We start from the raw sequence: 19,712 nt of genomic DNA, 5'->3' as shown, positions 1-19,712 counted from the left end.
TTCTGGTGATTAACTTATTAATGAACTTCAGGATAGGAAAAACATTACAAACTTCCAATATGCACAAAAATCTAACTAATAAATCATGCGATTTAATTCAAAGTTTATTATTTTATCATTTATTGATTTTGTATCCAAGGACACCATGCCCTGTTTAAACTATTAAATGTCCATGTTCAGGGAAATCTTGGTCAAAACCGTAGTTGACATATACCAGTATTTATATTTTTTACACCATAAGCAACATTGACCAAATTTTAACCTAGTATATTTATTTATCTTACCTCCTATACATTTCTAAGAATGTGATTGGTTAAAAGCACCCTCGTGGAGACCGTGTATATTTGATATTAGGTTAAAAGGGAGGCGGGGCTTATCTCATACACGGTTAGTAGTGGTGTTACATCCATCCCTTTATATTCCTTATAAGGTAGTATGGAGGTGGGGCTTATTTCATACACAGTTAGTAGTGGTGTTACTTCCCTTTATAAAAACAAAACGGTACTGAGAAAAAATCATAAAGGTTTCAACAGACGAAGAAAGTGACGATTAAGATTGAAATAAATTCATAAAACACATTTAAACCTAACAAGTTTTTTTTTGTTAGTATCTGTTTTTGTAGGATCATAGAAGTAGTTTCTTAATGCTAACAGTATTGAAGACTTGCTCTTTTTGATAGGTCACTAAGTCTAAATTTCACACTTAAGATAGCCGGTAAGATAAATTCGTTACATAGTGTGATAGTGACCTAATACAGTATATATGGGGTCAGTAAATTCCATATGGGGTGAGAGCGAAGCTCAAATAATGTCACTAGCACACTATGTAACTAATATTATCTAATAAGTGAGAATTGTCAAAACATGAGAAATATTTACCAGAATTGCTAGAACATAAAAATATAACAAAGAGGCAAATATAAAACATTCAGATTTTAAAAATCTTAATGGAGAAGTAAGGGTGTGTGTCCTGGATTTGATATAGCAGTGTTTCATAAAGTTATAGCTCCACATTTTTAATATATAATATTATAAAATCAACTCAGAAAGCAAAATGGTCCCAAGGTTTTATAAAGTCCTATGGATGTATGGAGAACTCTCATGAAAGAATGTATGTATTTTATATTATTGTTTTATCAAATGTATGATTATATTAATATATTATTTAGACAAACTTTTCTTTTATCTTACCCATGTAGTGACTGACTGGTGTTGTTGCTTTAGCAACAACTCTGTTGAAAATCTGATCTAAAATCTCAGCTCTCACCATTTCATGTTGCTTAAAAACAGGAAAGTCAAAAATAAAAAGTTAACATACTATAATCCAGATTGTTCTGTTTGAGTTATTGGAAACTGGCTGTATGTAGTGTTAAATCTAAAGAAAACTGTTTTTTTTTAATCTTTTACAGTACTTGTACAATGTGTTAGCCAATTGTTAAAATTGTCAATATAAATTTTACTCAAGTTTAGTTTTGCAATGTTATGTAATTTTGAATATCAATGTTGAATGTGTACACTTTTTCACAATATACCTGTAAATATATCTGGGTTGCAGCATTGTGTGGTGTTATGAGATGTAAGAAATTGTCTGTAGACATTATATAATATACAAAATTAAAATGTCAGTCCTATTCACCACCTAATGTTGTACTGAGCACTGACTTTGACTATGCCCAAATTCTTAATTATGTTGAAATATTCCTTTGAAAACAAGTTGTATACTTCCACTATAAAATATTGTCTAACAGTACCTTGAAAGTATTTAGAAGAATTTGACTACCAAGCTGACAAGCTAAGTGAGTTGGACCCGTCTGTGGTACTGCTGATGTCTCTATCCTACCAAATATTGCCTTAGGACCAAAGGAATCCATCAGTAGAAAGCCTAAATGTACCAAGCCTTGTATCACATGATCCCAGCCATATTTACTACAATAAATGATGACATTCATGCGATGATTTTCAACTATAAGATTATCTTCATGTTAGTAAAACATACATGCAAATATCTTATGAATACATAAACAAATGCATTACAATCTCCAAAATACCTGGATTGGAAAGATCAGTAATGGAGTCAAGTGTTACGTTTATATCAGTTTAATATTGTTTTCTTATATCCTAAACTTAAGAAATATAGATCTGAATGCAATAATTAAACAGAGTACCAGAAGATAATTACCTATTCTTTATTGTTTCCAAAGCAAATTCTTGCACATGGCAAGTGTCCTGTACTATTTCTCTGACCCACCGAGAAGAAGATTGTTTCTCTCCATCCTTAAAACTCTTTAATATCATCGTCTTTATAAGGTCATAAATCTGTCAGCAGAGGAAGAATATTATAAATATTATAAACAAGAAATCTTTATATTTGGCTCATTCAGAATATTGAAATAAAATTCTTCCAATTGTTTGATTTTTACACTTTGTACTGTGAGTAACTGAAAAATTCAGAAATTATTGCGATGTTTTTATTGCGAAAAATATGACAGGGTTATAATCACAATAATTTAAACTAGCATTTTGGAATATTTAATATGATACAAACAGGATTTTTCTGAATATCTCAAAAATTAAAATCGTATTTTAGTTTAAAATGACATAATAAATGCAATGCTTACAATATTGTGCATAAGTCAATCCACTAAAAAATCAATTGATTTATAATGTTAGAAAAGTTAGAATTTTGTGTAAAATTGGAGTGGTACATTTTTTTTTTTTTGGTTGATCTTTTAGATAAATTGAGTTAGTTCATATTCCTGTAAATTTAAACCCATGGATTGACTGGGGTATAGAAAATATCTGGGACTTTTCCTTTGACATCAGTTTTGGGTGCCATCCAGTCTGAATGGAGGCATTAAATCTTATGTCATGTGTAGTGTGAGTGATTAGAGGAAACCTAACAATCAATAGACTTTAAATAACATATCTTACTTGGTCCTCGAATCTATGGATACGTGCTAGACACAAAGCCAGTGCAAAATTGAATGGGGATAAAACTTGGGCTGCTGATCTCATTTGATTGCTCTGAAATAAAAATACTAAATTTTAAAACTCTCATTTGCCATTGCTCTGGAAGGTAAAAACTCAATGAATATCACATATAATAAACAGCTGCGCCATGAGCGCATGATACGCCCGTCGTCTGTGTAGAAGTTTTATGCAAAATCATAAATGGTTTCTGAGAAAGTCTTGAGCAATAACCATATATTGTTTTTGAGATACGGCAGGACATGTGAAACCCCTCCTGTTTTTTTCTTTTTACAAAAAACTAAATATCACTAAAATAAAATTTTGAATAGAAACCGAAAAGTATACAGATCTTTAGATTAATAAAACAAAGAAGTGTGTAAAGTTTTAAGCAATAATCATAAATTGTTTTTGAGATACGGCGCGACATGTAAAAAAAAATCTGCCTTTTTTACAAAAGACAATAACTCAAAAATAAAATTTTGAATCATCACCAAAAAGTATACAGATCTTAAGATTAATATAATAAAGAAGTGTGTAAAGTTTTAAGCAATAATCATAAATCATTTTTGAGATACAGTGTGACATGTAAAAAAAACCTCCCCCTTTTTTACAAAATACTGAATAACTCAAAAATGAAATTTTTAATCATCACCAAAAAGTATACAGATCTTTAGATTAATATAACTAAGAAGTGTGTAAAGTTTTAAGCAATAATCAAAAATCGCTTTTGAGATAAGGTGCGACATGTGAAAAAAACACACCCCTGTTTTAGTTACAAAGTGTTGTAACTCAAAAAGTTTTAATCTTATTTTCACCAAAAAGTATACAGATCATTTGACCATCATAAGAAACAACTATTTAAAGTTTCATGAAATTTGGTTGGATAAGTCGTTCTCAAGTTACGGTGCAACATGTTTACGCCGGACAGACAGACGGACGGACGGACAGACAGATGGACTGACAGACAAACGAACAGACGGACGGACTGGTTAGTACAGAGATTTGATTTCAATAAAATTGATCTCTTGTAATTCATAGTTGTGTTTCACTTCTCACATTGACTAATATATTTAACATACATGTGCCATTTGTCTTAAAATGGAAACAACATTTTTGATAGCAATTGTCATGTTGCGTAAAATGGAAAGAAGTAGTTTAATAATTCTAAGAAATAATTGGTTTTTTTTTACATTTCAATATTCAGTTTTAGTGGTACCTATAGTTCTGTTACTTTTTTTGAAAACCTTTTTAACTTTCCACCTATATGAAATCAGGAAAAAAGTACCTTCAGCAATTTAATAAATTCTCTTCCTAGTTCTTGGTCTTGTTTAACAGCAAAACTTATATGCAAAATAACTGTCCCTTCTGTGTGCCTCAATACTTCTATGTCGGTTGCATCACTCATCAAATCTTCACTGTAAAAGTAAATTAAGTACTTTTATTTAAAAAAATCTTTTTGTCATTTATTTTGGCCTTATTTTTTTATACAGAATTCCGATTTCAACTTAAAATCCACCATAACCATGTATCATTATTTTTTTCAGACACCTGATATTCCTAACACATATCAACGCATGCATGTATTTTAAACAAATAAAATAAAATTACTGATAACTATGCTGATAAACATTAACATTTAACATAATGCTTTATGTGTATAAATATTTCAATATTTCAACTAGATTTGTTTGTGTGTGTTATAAACCTTGATGAAGTTCAATGTATTAAGTTTTGCTAATCTATTTTGGTTTGTTTTAGATCTTCTACAGCTTTCACTCAAGTCTTCCTTTTTTTTATTATGAATTGTCTCTGGTGTTGTCATCTTGATTCAAATTTGTTTCTTTTTGCTCCATTGTTGTATAAAAAAAATCAAGAAACTTATATTCAATAAAAATCAGAACAAACCTCAATTCATTTTCACTTCTACCATGATTCTGTTTATCTTGGTCTACATAGAAATTAATTATACCTTCTATAACAAGTCTTTTGTGTCCCTATAATAAACAGTAACATAATAATGATAATGATCCCGGTTCTTCTCATATTTGATTCCAAGAAATTACTTCTATAAGGGATACTTTAATTACTTGATAAAAAAGAAATATCATTTCTATAATTCCTAGAAATTTGTTACTTCATAAAAAAAAAAAACCCACAAAATTAACACTAATAAATATTTATAAACCCTGAAATAAAGCAATACAACAGTATAAAGCTCTTCCTTCTGCTTGTTCACATTTTATATTATTTTTAGATGAACTAAATTATTATTTAAATACTTGAATAAAAAGTTCCCAAAATGCAACATTTTGTCGATAATACATTTTTTACTTAAATTTTTTACCTTCCACATTATGCAAGAAAACAAAAGTCCAACAAAAACCATTTTCAAATCAAAATTACAAACTTCTGGTGAATATACCATGGGTCTAACTGAAAAATGGAATGAACTTTATAAAGAAGTGGTTCTTGTTGGAAATATAATACTAAATTTTTCAAATGCATATTCCATATGTGTTATTATGGAATAGAAATAACTGCAGGTTATAAGTTTATCTATTTGTAATTTTAAATTAATACCTTTGTTGATAATAACAGAAGCTGGTAAATAAGAGCAGGTAAATCTTGTAAGTCAGTGTCTTTGAAAAGACGTATAATTTTGTCAATGACAAATTTCAGTTCATCTAAAGACATCTGTACATCTTTAAACATGGCCGCCAGATGTAATACACTCTTTGAACTCCATCTGAAAAATGAAAATGATGTTATACAGTGATCGGGGAAGGACATGCACCCTGCGTCTATAGCACATATCGACCAGAAATGGCGCACTTCATTTCAAAACATTTGGATAACGTCTAATGGATTTCCAATCGTGTTCCGTACCGCCATGTGTGTATACACAACTATGTATGTTCCTCCAATGATAGGAGCACCTATATATTTTAGGGATGTCTCTGGTGTTTTCCTATTGTAATAGAACCATGCGGTTTAACGTCTCAGGTGTTTTCGTATGGTAATAATAGAACCATGCGGTTTAACTGAATACCCAAAAAATGTAATTAACCATCATTCTTGATATAATTTTTTATAAACAACTTTAAATTTGTGAAATTTAGCTAGTAAAGACGAGATTTATCTCTAATTATAATCTTTTAAGTTAGTTTAGCTTGCTATTATTTCTATTGAAAAACCCCAAAGCCTTTTGATGAACATAGTTGCATGACTTCAGCGAATTGTTGTTTTGTTCTATCAATTAATGATACTCTCTACTGTTAGTCTTGTCATTGTCATTATAATAATACAAGAAGTGCAGAGGAAATGCCAGAAATGTCCTCTGATATGGAATGTCTGGAATAAGTATGGTTTCGACGAAGACCCAAATTTAATGTACAAAAAAAAACATGAACATGTACAAGGCAACAAAACCAGTTTGAATATTGTAAATAAAGGTTATCTTAAATATTGTCCGATTTGGAGGAAGTTAAAACAAGTGAAACTGCGAGCTACTGCTCACTGATGATACCCCCGCCGCAAGTGGATAATATTAATAGTGTAAAAATATGCAAGTGTTCGGTAAACAGGAAGTTGTCAAGTGATGAATCTGAAAACGCATCACACGGTATAGCTGACTTATATAAATCCTGAAACCAAATTTCAGAAATCCTTGTATTGTAGTTGCTGAGAAAAATGTGACGAAAATTTTCAACTTGGCTATCATGTGTAAAATCATACAAGTGTTCGGTAAACAGGAAGTTGTCAAGTGATGAATCTGAAAACGCATCACACGGTATGGCTAACATATATAAATGTTGATACCAAATTACAGAAAGGGTGGATCTGTAGTTCCTGAGAAAAATGTGACGAAAATTTTCAACTTGGCTATCATGTGTAAAATCATACAAGTGTTCGGTAAACAGGAAGTTGTCAAGTGATGAATCTGAAAACGCATCACACGGTATGGCTAACATATATAAATGTTGATACCAAATTACAGAAAGGGTGGATGTGTAGTTCCTGAGAAAAATGTGACGAAAGTTTCATGGGACGGACTGACTGACTGACGGACGGACGGACTGACGGACTGACGGACGGAAGGACGGACTGACGGACGGACAGACAGAGGTAAAACAGTATACCCCCCCTTTTTTAAAGCGGGGGTATAATAACTTATTGTATATTCATTGAAATTGAAATTACAAAATCACAGGAACAATATCCATGATATAATTTAAAATCATAAAGGTAAGTACCACCACCTCTTTGCACAAATATACTGATATTTTTTATTTTTTTTTTACAGTAGTCAATTTAAATGGCCCACTCATTTGACAACATGGCCCATTATTTTTTAAAATGGCCCATTGAATTTATTTCTTTGGGGCCCTGGGCCCATAGTGAAAAAATCCTTCCAGATCACTGGTTATAATAAAACTTTAAAATTAAAGACAACCACAAAAAGTTGGAATATCGTTTTACAGCTGATGATGGATATGTTCCTATTGTTACAACAAATTAATCCTGTTCGCTTTTCCTTGAATTTAACATCAATGAGACTTTTCACCAAATTTGTTCTTTAGGTTGAGATAATCTTTTTATATATTTTTATTTGTTACACAACCTATTGACCTTATATATACATACTTGCATGCACAAAGACTGTTCTGTATGTGACTTTTATATTCTGTTCCCTTCATACTCCCATCACCATAAACAACAGTCTCTTCTGCAGCAATGGATGACATGATCTTTGGCAACAACTCTAAACCTCTACAACAATATTACACATTAAATTAAATGATAAGTATTTTTTCCAAATTTTTGCAGATGAATATAGGACTTTTATCATAAAAATATTACCAACACACTGATAAGTACAAACCAAGGGTATGAGCCAAAAAGGTGCACTCACCTAGCAAAACAACTCCTTTACATCTGATGATAGTATTATAGTACATGTATTTATCAAGAAACATCTTTAACCACTTTTAGTCACATTGGACTTTAACAGGACACTTCATGAGCACATTCTAAAGAACATTCATAAATACTTTTATTTACTATGTTTACAAGTGAAAATTAAACCAAAATTGAATTTTCCAGAGTTTCAATTCTAATTTGCACCAAGTTTAGTGGCCATTTTGAATTTTTGTCAGCATCATAGATAGTTTTATATTGTTTAAAACCTTCACAGGACCATATTTGTCAAATAGATTAAAAGTGGTACAACAGTTCTTGAAGTTTATCTCAAAATTTAAATAATCAAAGTATAGTCAACACTCAGTGAATATCTCCTCAACAACATTCCTTCATGGTTTAATTCCATCTGCACATAAAAATAAAGCCAAATCTCTCTTTTTATAGGGTTTAATGTTAACTTTGATCCCCATTGGAAGTCATTTAGAATATCAAATCAGCATCAAAGCATCATCACTTATTATGGACCTTTAAAAGAAAATATGTCAAGTTTAATGTTGTTGATTCAATTGTTTTTTAATGTTCATCAGATAACAATCTGACCAATTCTTGCCAAAAGCTTGATTAAATTTTTCTTCAGTATCAGAAAACCTAAACTAAGTAAGCACCTTTTAAAGACCTTTCCTTCATAGTGGTTTGATTTCATTTCACTCAATGTGTTCTTGAAAATGAAATCAAAATCTAATTTTCACAGTATTTCAGTGTAAATTATTACATATTGGGGCATATAATGGCAATTTGATCTTTCAATCGGCACCAAAAGATCAGCTTAAAATATGTACTTTTACTTTCTACAATTAACCTTAAGTTATACTATGGTACTACAAATCCTGAAACAATTCAATTTCATACTATTTTAAAACACTTACCTGCCTGATTGTATTTGGCCATTTTTCACCAGATCTGAAAATACATTGGCTATTTCTACCAAAGCTGGACCAGTTAATGAGTCAGCCTAAAAAAACCAAGAGAGGTTGTTTAACATAAAATGTAACACCTCTACGTATGATACTGCATTTATGTGACTTTATATCTTAACATAACTGCCCTTCTCGCCAATGGCGTACAAGGGCAGTAAGTAAAAGTAAGAAATATGCAAAAAAAATTGCACAGTACAATCTTTTTTAAAAGTATTAAATAAGTACTGAGTTCAAAATTACTTTTGACAAGTAACATAGTTGAAAAATATTGTATTGTTGAGAATTGATAAAACAATTAGTATATGGAAATTAAAACCAAAATTTCAATATTTAGTCAGAGTCTGTGCTAAAAAACTTTTTCATCTACTAGTTCGGAAAATCAATATCAAAACTTTTCCTTTTATGACTATATAAAATTTTCACTAGTCTGAATCTATATTTATTAGTCTGGGGCATGGGACTAGAGGCTAACAGTCAAGATTGTTTAGAGGTTTTAGAATTAAGATCTTTTGCTATTACCTGTAACATTAATAAACCAACAAGATCTGAGGCCAGTTTGTTCTGCATTTCATTTTTCTCCAGTAACTGGACACATAGCTTGTACACTTGTATTCTGATCTTGTTGGATTTACTACTGCCATCGGATGATCCTTAAATACAAAAATACAATTATATATATGTTCTGAGGTGGTAAAACTTTTCATCCGTTCTATAAAAATCTTGTATTTGTAGTCCCAGGATAACTGATTTGTGGTATTTAACAAATTCAAATTTCATGCAATCATTGACAACAATTGAGAGGCATTCCAAAATCAGATTTTTATTTCTGAATAAAATGCAACACTCATGACACCATGTACTACCTGTAGAACATGACAATGCAAAGGAAAACAATTTTTTTATTTGCCATACATTTTTGTGACTATTCAGTTAACAAAAAAAATCAACTTTTTTGCAACACCAATAACCATAAATTTATGTCACAAGAAATAGTTGTAATAAAAAATCTAAATTGTACCTAATAATACAGCTCTCACTAGTTCAACAGGATCACCCTTTCCTCTCAATGCTCGGCCTTGAATAAGATGGACTAGCTGGAAAACAACAATAAAATCATTGTGAAATCCTTATCTACCAATAATGGTATTCCTATAAATTGATGATTCTGATCAAGTATGTCTCTCATTACCAAAGATATTTAATGTACAATGTAAAAACATACATTTTTTACATATTGTAAGTGTGATAATACATGTACAAATGTAGCATTAAATATATGTAAATTACATATTCTCTGACAAAAGTGCTGTAAACTGATTCATGTTATACCATATCATGAAGATTCTAAACCGCTGAGCACAAACTAGAAAAACAAAATTACAAAACAGTATGTTTAACAATTAAGTTGTATGTTAAAACAACAAACTCAATTAGGCCATTATTTGTCTCCTGTCTTTCAGGGACAATAACTCCTATAGAAAGTCAGCTGATGATTTTGCCCATGTAGACTTCAAATGTATTTGTAGATCTTATTTTGATTTGTCTCTATCAACTTTAGTTTTCGCAAAAACACACAAAAAAAGGTTAAATCTGGCTTTAAGGATGTTCATAGCAGTCTTGCCACCTGTACTTATTTGTAGGTGTACTTTTGCAGTATTAGTGTAGTTTATTTCATACCTCATCTTCACCGATACTCTGTAAAAGTTCTGCCACTTTCTGAGCATCTCCTTCATTGGCTGTGTTCACTAACTTTTTGTCCATGACAAACTCCTCGTCCAAACAGTATTACAAAACTATTTTGGTAAAACTAGTAGATAACTAGTTACAAATGTAGATGAAACTGTTTTTTTTCTGGAATTTTAGACAAATCATTGCTGCACCAATAGCATTAGGTGAAATGTGTAACAATAAAACATCTGCAAAAGTAAGAAATAAAACGAATCTCAGAATTTCATTGACTTATTAGGTCTTTCCACCTTTCCGTGGAAAGACCTATTGATTTTGTTCTGATTATAATTAGGTCTTTCCACCTTTCCGTGGAAAGACCTATTGAATTTGTTCTGATTATTAGGTCTTTCCACCTTTCCGTGGAAAGACCTATTGAATTTGTTCTGATTATTATTTTTTTTTTTTTTTTCTTCCGCCTAAATTTTTTTCTTGCGTAGTATTGATGTTTCAAAAGATGTCGCTTGGATATTTGGAATATGATGTCGTATAGTTTATACGCTTTAAAAATTTACAACTGCTAAACAAAATACTTTACGTTGTAAGAGTTTATCTCCCCAAACACTGTTTTTCTTGTGGCCACTACTCCTCCGCAACCGTAAAAGATTACGACAACTTTATTTTACCAAATTGCTCGTTACTTCTTCAGGATTAGGATATTCATTTGGATCAAAGCTATCCGGAGACTCCATATGAGAGTAATTTCCCCTTATGCATTTGATATAAGTGATATGCGTTTCTAACTGGTAAACCATCAGTGATATAGGCCTGGGGTCTTTGGATTTAAGTTCCTTGGTCCTAAAAAATGAAAATAAGGTCAAGGTCAAAGGTCAAGGTCATATTCTAAATTTTGATTTTGGCTTATTTTCTCTTATTTTCAACAACCGTGAAAGATATTGACAAATTATTTTTACTAATTTGTTAGTTGCGACATGTTGTAACTTATAAATTTTGGTTGGAAGGTTGCGTAAACAATAAATGAGAGTTTTCGCCCATCTCATATTTAAAATTATGCCTAAAGTGATATAACTCATTAACCCTACATATTACAGATCTAGGGTCTTTTTATTTGAGGTCCTTGGTTGGTGACCTTGAAATTGAGGTCAAGGTCAAAGGTTAATAGGACGTTCTAGATTTTGACCTTTGCTTTAAATTCATATTTATACATCATAAAGTCATAGGAACTGACATTTTAGATTCATTTTTAATATTTTGATATTAAAATAGATCTTTACTTGTGGAAAGACCTTCAATTGTTCTTTGAACAATTGGTTTTTAATTATTATTTTTTTTTTTTTTTCTTCCGCCTAATTTTTTTTCTTGCGTAGTATTGATGTTTCAAAAGATGTCGCTTAGATATTTGGAATATGATGTCGTATAGTTTATACGCTTTAAAAATTTACAACTGTGAACAAAATACTTTACATTGTAAGAGTTATCTCCCCAAACACTGTTTTTCTTGTGGCCACTACTCCTCCGCAACCGTTAAAGATTACGACAAATTTATTTTACCAAATTGCTCGTTACATCTTCAGGATTATGATATTCATTTGGACTGAAGCTTTACGGAAACTCCATATGAGAGTTATTCCCCCTATTCCATTAAATCAAGTGATATGCATTTCTACATGGTAAACCATAAGTGATAGAGACCTAGGGTCTTTAGATTTGAGGTCCTTGGTCCCAAAAAATGAAAATAAGGTCAAGGTCAAAAGTCAAGGTCATATTCTAAATTTTGATTTTGGCTTATTTTCACTTATTTTCAAATACCGTATGACATTTCGACAAATAATTTTTCATAAATTGCTAGTTGCGACATGTCCTTACTTGTATATTTTGATTGAAAGGGTGCGCAGACAATAAATGGGAAGGATTGCCCATCTTACATTTAGAATTACGCGTAAAGTGATATTACTCATTAACCAAACATATTAAAGACCTAGGGTCTTTTGATTTAAGGTCCTTGGTTTGTGACCTTGAAATTGAGGTCAAGGTCGTAGGTTAATAGGACGTTTTAGATTTTGACCTTTGCTTTAAATTCATATTAATACATCACAAAGCCATAGGAACTAACATTTTAAACTGGTTTTTCATATTTCAATATCAAAATACATCTTTACTAGTGGAAAGACCTTCAATTGTTCTCTGAACAATTGGTTTTTAATTATTATTATTTTTTTTTTTTTTTCTTCCGCCTAATTTTTTTCTTGCGTAATATTGACGTTTCAAAAGATGTCGCTTAGATATTTGGAATATGATATCGTAAAGCGTATGCGCTTTTAAAACTGACAACAGGGCTTTCCATTGAAACCGGTAGCCGGCGGAAATCCGCCGCTTACGGTGGCTTCAAGTGCCGGCTACTTCACTGACAAAAATAAAAATTCAAAAAGAAAAAAATATCTTTTTCAAATGTTTACAGGCAGCCGAGAGACGTATTGTCGCAAAGTCGCGGTCACGATAAACAAGGATGAAAAGTCAGTGTTTACCTTGGGCTAAATATAGTTCACATGAATTCAGGTCACTAATTGGTTGTCTATTTAAAGTCAGAATGCATCGTTTCTTTTCAAAGATAACAAGAGAGACGTTCCGGTGGTCATTGAACGATAACAATAGAGACGTTCTGATAGTCATTAACTCGTTGTTTTTTTTTGGCTTTTGAAACGTGAAGACAATCAGATAGAATGACAATCTGATGTTATGGAATATTATTAGTCAAATTAAAGAAAGTGTAGTAGATCATATTGTTCAGAATCTGGAAAACAGTATCTTTTGAAGTTCATTTTTCAAAGCCCACGTGGTGTTCAGAGAATCAAGGTCAAAAACGAAAGTAGAATATTGTCGACTCGACCTCAAATGAATAACATTTCCTAATGATTTATGTATCCTACTTATTGAACAGTTTACAAAAAAAAAGAGAAAATCAGAGGATATATCAATTTTCTGTCAATGCTTGAGAAATAATTATGATTAAAATACGCGTTACTGTCTTAAGAGAGACTAGAGGCTCTAAAGAGCCTGTGTCGCTCACCTTGGCCTATGTGAATATTAAACAATGGACACAGATGGATTCATGAAAAAATTGTGTTTTGGTGATGGTGATGTGTTTGTAGATCTTACTTTACTAAACATTCTTGCTGCTTACAATTATCTCGATCTATAACAGTACTTTCTGTGGAAAATGTTATTGAAAATCTTCAAATTTTAAGAAAATTGTTAAAAATTGACTATGAAGGGCAATAACTCCTTAGGTGGTCAATTGACTATTTTGGTCATAGTGACTTATTTTTAGTTCTTACTTTGCTGTACATTATTGCTGTTTACAGTTTATCTCTATCTATAATAATATTCAAGATAACAAAAAAAACAGCAAAATTTCCTCAAAATTACTAATTCAGTAGCAGCAACCTAACAACCGATTATCCGATTCATCTGAAAATTCCAGGGCAGATAAATCATGACCTGATCAACAATTTTACTTCCTGTCAGATTTGCTCTAAATGCTTTAGTTTTTAAGTTATAAGCCAAAAACTGCATTTTACCCCCATGTTCTATTTTCCATCTTGGTTGGTTGGCCGGGTCACCGGACACATTTTTTAAACTAGATACCCCAATGATGATTATGACCAAGTTTGGTAAATTTGGCCCAGTAGTTTCAGAGAAGAAGATTTTTCTAAAAGATTACTAAGATTTACGAAAAATGGTTAAAAATTGACTATAAATTTCCTTAAAATTATCAATTCAGGGGCAGCAACCCAACAACGGGTTGTTCGATTCATCTGAAAATTTCAGGGCAGATAGATCTTGACCTTATGAACAATTTTACCCCTGTCAGATTTGCTCTTAATGCTTTGGTTTTTGAGTTATAAGCCAAAAACTGCATTTTACCCCTATGTTCTATTTTTAGCCATGGCGGCCATCTTGGTTGGTTGGCCGGGTCACGCCACACATTTTTTAAACAAGATACCCCAATGATGATTGTGGCCAAGTTTGGATTAATTTGTCCCAGTAGTTTCAGAGAAGATTTTTGTAAAAGATAACTAGGACTTACGAAAAATGGTTAAAAATGGACTTAAAAGGGCAATAACTCCTAAAGGGGTCAACTGACCATTTCGGTCACGTTGACTTTTTTGTAAATCTTACTTAGCTGAACATTGTTGCTGTTTACAGTTTATCTCTATCTATAATAATATTCAAGATAATAACCAAAAACAGCAAAATTTCCTTAAAATTACCAATTCAGGGGCAGCAACCCAACAACGGGTTGTCCGATTCATCTGAAAATTTCAGGCCAAATAGATCTTGACCTGATAAACAATTTTACCCCGTGTCAGATTTGCTCTAAATGCTTTGGTTTTTGAGTTATAAGCCAAAAACTGCATTTTACCCCTATGTTCTATTTTTAGCCATGGCGGCCATCTTGGTTGGTTGGCCGGGTCACCGGACACATTTTTTAAACTAGATACCCCAATGATGATAGTGGCCAAGTTTAGTTTAATTTGGCCCAGTAGTTTCAGAGGAGAAGATTTTTGTAAAAGTTAACAACGACGACGGACGACGACGACGGACGCCGGACGCAAAGTGATGGGAAAAGCTCACTTGGCCCTTTGGGCCAGGTGAGCTAAAAAGGGGGGTCATTTGTTTACAAATGCACGTAGTTATGCAAAATAAATCGATCAAGATTTCTAACAAACCGGATGATTATTTAAATAAAACTCCTTTAAAAGTAAATGAATTTTAAGCATAAGGTAATGAAAATAAAAAACTAACATAAAAAGAAATTTCATTTCTTTAAGTTTTTTTTTTTCTTTCTTTAATTTCATACATAAATAATGGTCATTTGAAAGATGAAATTAGGTGCCAGGAGATTGCGAGAATGCAGGATTTTGCTCTATTTATGCCAGAGCTTCTGGGGGCCTTGAGCGGCCCCAGACCCCCTGCCGTAAGGCACCAAGCTTACAGCTTGGTGGGCGTCCGGCATCGCCGAACGCATGTTTATACAGCCGCCTATAATTTTAATTCAGCCTTCTACTTCAATTTCAATGGAAAGCACTGTGACAACTGCGTAACCAAATACTTTACGTTGTAAGAGTTATATCCCAAAACACTGTTTTTCTTGTGGCCACTACTCCTTCGCAACCGTAAAAGATTACGACAAATTTATTTTACCAAATTGCTCGTTACATCTTCAGGATTAGGAGTTTAGTTTTGACCGAAGCTATCCGGAGACTCCATATGAGAGTTATTCCCCCTTATGTATTTGATATAAAGTGATTTGCATTTCTAACTGGTAAACCATAAGTGATAGAGACCTAGGGTCTTTTGATTTGAGATCCTTGGTCCAAAAAAAATAAAATTAGGTCAAGGTCAAAGGTCAAGGTCACATTCTAAATTTTTATTTTGGCTTATTTTTACTAGTTTTCAAAACCTTATAACATATCAACATCTTATTTTCACTAAATTGTTAGTTGCGACATGCCGTTACTTATAAATTTTGGTTGAAAGGGTGCGTAAACAATAAATAGGAGTTTTCGCCCATCTTATATTTAGAATTATGCGTAAAGTGATATAACTCATTTACCATACATAATAAAGACCTAGGGTCTTTTGATTTGAGATCCTTGGTTTATGACCTTGACATTGAGGTCAAGGTCATAGGTAATTTGCACGTTTTAGATTGTGACCTTTGCTTTAAATTCATATTTATACATCATAAAGGCATAGGAAATAACATTTAATACTGATTTTTAATATTTTGATAAGAAAATGGATATTGACTGGTGGAAAGACCTTCAATTGTTCTCTGAACAATTGGTTTTTAATTCATGCTTGATTTGTTTAAAATCATGAAATCTGCATGCTTTACTCAAATGAGTGCTGTCATGAAAACAAAGACAAATATTATAATAAATCTGAATGTTATTATTCTTTTTTATCATTTCTAGATTATTTTTCCAGTAAGCAGTAGGAATTCTTAAGCAGTAGGAATTCTTATTCTTTTTCAGATTTTAACATTATTAAAGTGGTATTTTGGCAATTTGAGGGACACTGTTTGCTAAAGCAGGAATATAGTAGGAAATTAATTTCAGCTGTACAAAGGTTTATGTTCTATTTAGATTTCTACAGTTGAAGACAAATACTCAGTGTATGTTGCACTCAAAGCTAAGTGTTTTCTGTTCTTTGGTCAGGTTATTGTCTCTTTGATACATTCCCTCTTTCCATTTTCAACTTTATGGTCATCCAAAATAGATGAACCTACCTTCAGGTAGTACCATACATGAATATATTTAACCAAAAAATCAGCAAATGTACATACATATATTTAATGAATATGTTTAGGGTGGTCATAACTTAAGAATGATCCTTACTTAAAGTCCTAAACCCAAAAAGGGAAACAGATAAAAAATAATGATTTTACAGCTGGGCCAAGTATCAGTGGCTACATAATTATGGACCTGGCCCCTAAGAAATGAATAACAACCTGTAACATTCTCTGATAAATGTGTACCATGAAATGTATGTTTACCAATTATTTTGTGTCATAAAGATAAGTTGTATTCTATTTGTTGAGTAAACAAATTATGGGTTGATGAACAATGGTTATTGCAGTTATATTGAACAAGTTGAATAAGGACAGTTTTTTTGGATAGAGGGAAATAATGTGAAAGTATGTGCTATCCTTTGCATGTTTCCAAGCAACTAGCTATTTCAATGATGTTTTCTCTTAGATTTCAAACCAATATCACTGCCATTGTGAAAATCTGCCCCCTATATATTCAATATGGCTGCAATAACCATTAATGGGCCTATTAAATTACATACATTTGTACCTAGATAATACAGGTTGAGCAACAAGTCAAAAAAAGTGGGGTATTCCCTGTTTTCAGGGTACACCCCAGTTTTCTGGTATTAAAGTTAAAACATCCAGTACAGTGGCGGATCCAGAAATTTTCATAAGTGGGGGCCCACTGACTGACCTATGAGGGGGCCCGCTCCAGTCACGCTTCAGTGATTCCCTATATAAGCAACCAAATTTTTTCCCAAATGTTGACCATCAATAATAAGATGACAAAAAAAAGTTAATCCCTTGGGCATTTAAATTTGAATTCAAAGAATTGAAATTTCGAAAGAATGAACAATATTCAGTTATGGTAAGTTACACCTGGAGCACCTGAAATCAAGGGATACCCTAGTCTGAGATTACTCTGATGTCTAACAGCTGTTTTGCCAGACAAGCTGGGGCCATGGGACGTCAGAGCTTGTCCCATATCAAAAAGTGGATATTTGCCAATCCAAAATAGATGCGCTGCTTCATCGCTTCTGGTGCTGACTAACAGCCTTGGAATTATATAAATTGGGTATCAATTTGTTCATTTTGCATTTATCTCTTCATTTATGTAAGTTTCAACTACCTGCCACCTTTTATTTTCTCATATTTGGACAGTTTTCATAGTGACCCATCGATTCAGACATTTTTAATTTTCAAATATTTTCAAATGGACGTCAAATTACAAGATGCTTTGCGACTCAATATATGCAAATATTTATACTTTTTTCATCTCCTCCATAGATCTATATCTAACATTTAGTAGCCAACCATGATATTTCACCTCCTTTACAGGAGATCGGTATTAAGCATTTAGTACCAACCACAATAGTAATACACCTAATCGCTATTTATTCCATTCCGGATAAGTTCTAAAATTGCACAACTTTTTCATCCAGTTGAAGCTATCTGGGACCCTGTTTAAACAATTCACCATGCATGATACTTTTTAATGAGACATGTTTAAACTACCGTAAATGCTTCAAACAAAATATTTTTTTGGCGGCTGAAATTTTATGTGTAGCAGTACCGCAATGTATGAATAGCCTAGGGAAAACACTGAATACTTCAAACAAAATATTTTTTTATTTCAATTTTAATTTCTTAAAAGTGGATCATATTTTATCAAAGTTTCTTAATGATTGCTTTCTAAAGTTTTTCCTCCCTCAGCTCACTACTGATGCCCTCTATTTTCGGCGGCCTGACCCAAACAGGAAGTTGTATAAATGACTGTTTTTCCCGGATTGGACTACATGTACATGTAAATAGTGATAAGGTGTATCTTTCAAAATGAAAGTTGAAATGCCAGAATCGATGGGTCACTGTGAAAACTATCTTCATATGAGAAAATAAAGGATGGCAGGTAGATGAAACTTACATTTATGAAAAAATAAATGAAGTATGAACAATTTGATACCCGATTTATATAATTCCAAGGCCATTAGTCGGCACCAGAAGCAACGAATCAGCGCATCTATTTTGGATGGGCAAATGTCCACTTTTTTATATGGGACGAGCTCTATTAAAGATTTTGTGTATTGTTATCAACCTGGCACTGATGTTTCAACAAATATATCTTGCATCAGTTCTGATGTATTTTGAGCCTCTAAGAAACAAGTGCCTGTGGGTTTTTTTTTTATATAAAAAGAATCGGATAAAAAAATACCTTTGATCTTTAGGCTATAAGACATACAAGTTTTTTGTTTCTCCCTTTTATTTGAGGTGTTATCTTCATTTAATGAAAACCATTTATCATGAACAATTTGTCTGTGACATCAACGACAACGAACTCTTTCATATTTCTACCTATAGCTAATGTTTACCTTTTTCAATCCAAAAAGAGCGCGTCTTTTTAGCTTCCGGTATTTATCAGATAATGACCAAACACAGACCTTTATCAACAAAGCACTGCCTTAGACTAGATTTTTTTTTCATGTTGAAACTTTTTTTGATTATTTCTTTTTTAATCCTCCGTTTTTGAGGGCATAAATTTAGATAGTATTTAAAATATTTCGATAAGCCAAGGTTAAAGAAAAGAAAGGAGATACGTTAGTTCTTTTTAAAGTCCTATTTTTTGGGGGAGGAGGGGGAGTGTTGTTGAGTTTTTTTTGCCGCGAGCGGAGGTGAAATTGCTCGATGTTCATGGTAGGAGTTTTGAATATTCTATTTTCCTGAAATAATATTCGAAATACTATAAACGGACTTCTGCTCGGGTAAAGTTATATTTCAAGTGAAGCTTGTCAATTCGTATTTTTTTCCCCGGCTTTTTTTATTTTTTTTTCAAGATGGGGACTTAAG

General features: G+C 32.2%; 1 protein-coding gene across 2 annotated transcripts in view; it reads right to left on the bottom strand.

The window, feature by feature from the left end:
* The window catches only part of LOC143073155 (Fanconi anemia group I protein-like), a 54,278-nt gene extending 34,897 nt beyond the window's left edge, over positions 1 to 19,381 (bottom strand). The window contains exons 1-13 of one of the 2 annotated variants that reach the window (XM_076248486.1): positions 19,081 to 19,381; positions 10,544 to 10,782; positions 9,885 to 9,960; positions 9,386 to 9,516; positions 8,816 to 8,901; positions 7,614 to 7,739; positions 5,550 to 5,715; positions 4,875 to 4,963; positions 4,255 to 4,384; positions 2,931 to 3,023; positions 2,179 to 2,315; positions 1,751 to 1,925; positions 1,191 to 1,278 (exon numbers count right to left, since the gene is read on the bottom strand). In XM_076248486.1, coding sequence (XP_076104601.1) covers positions 1,191 to 1,278; positions 1,751 to 1,925; positions 2,179 to 2,315; positions 2,931 to 3,023; positions 4,255 to 4,384; positions 4,875 to 4,963; positions 5,550 to 5,715; positions 7,614 to 7,739; positions 8,816 to 8,901; positions 9,386 to 9,516; positions 9,885 to 9,960; positions 10,544 to 10,627 — 1,381 coding nt within the window. In that variant the 5' untranslated portion in view covers positions 10,628 to 10,782; positions 19,081 to 19,381. The remainder of the gene's footprint in view (positions 1 to 1,190; positions 1,279 to 1,750; positions 1,926 to 2,178; positions 2,316 to 2,930; positions 3,024 to 4,254; positions 4,385 to 4,874; positions 4,964 to 5,549; positions 5,716 to 7,613; positions 7,740 to 8,815; positions 8,902 to 9,385; positions 9,517 to 9,884; positions 9,961 to 10,543; positions 10,783 to 19,080) is intronic. The other variant, XM_076248487.1, reaches the window with a different exon arrangement.
* Positions 19,382 to 19,712: the final 331 nt, after the last annotated feature.

This window comes from Mytilus galloprovincialis, chromosome 4, assembly GCF_965363235.1.
Source record: "Mytilus galloprovincialis chromosome 4, xbMytGall1.hap1.1, whole genome shotgun sequence".
Taxonomy (NCBI): Eukaryota; Metazoa; Mollusca; class Bivalvia; order Mytilida; family Mytilidae; genus Mytilus; species Mytilus galloprovincialis.
The sequence above is the reverse complement of the archived record's forward strand: the minus strand, read 5'-3'. Positions and strand labels throughout refer to the sequence as shown.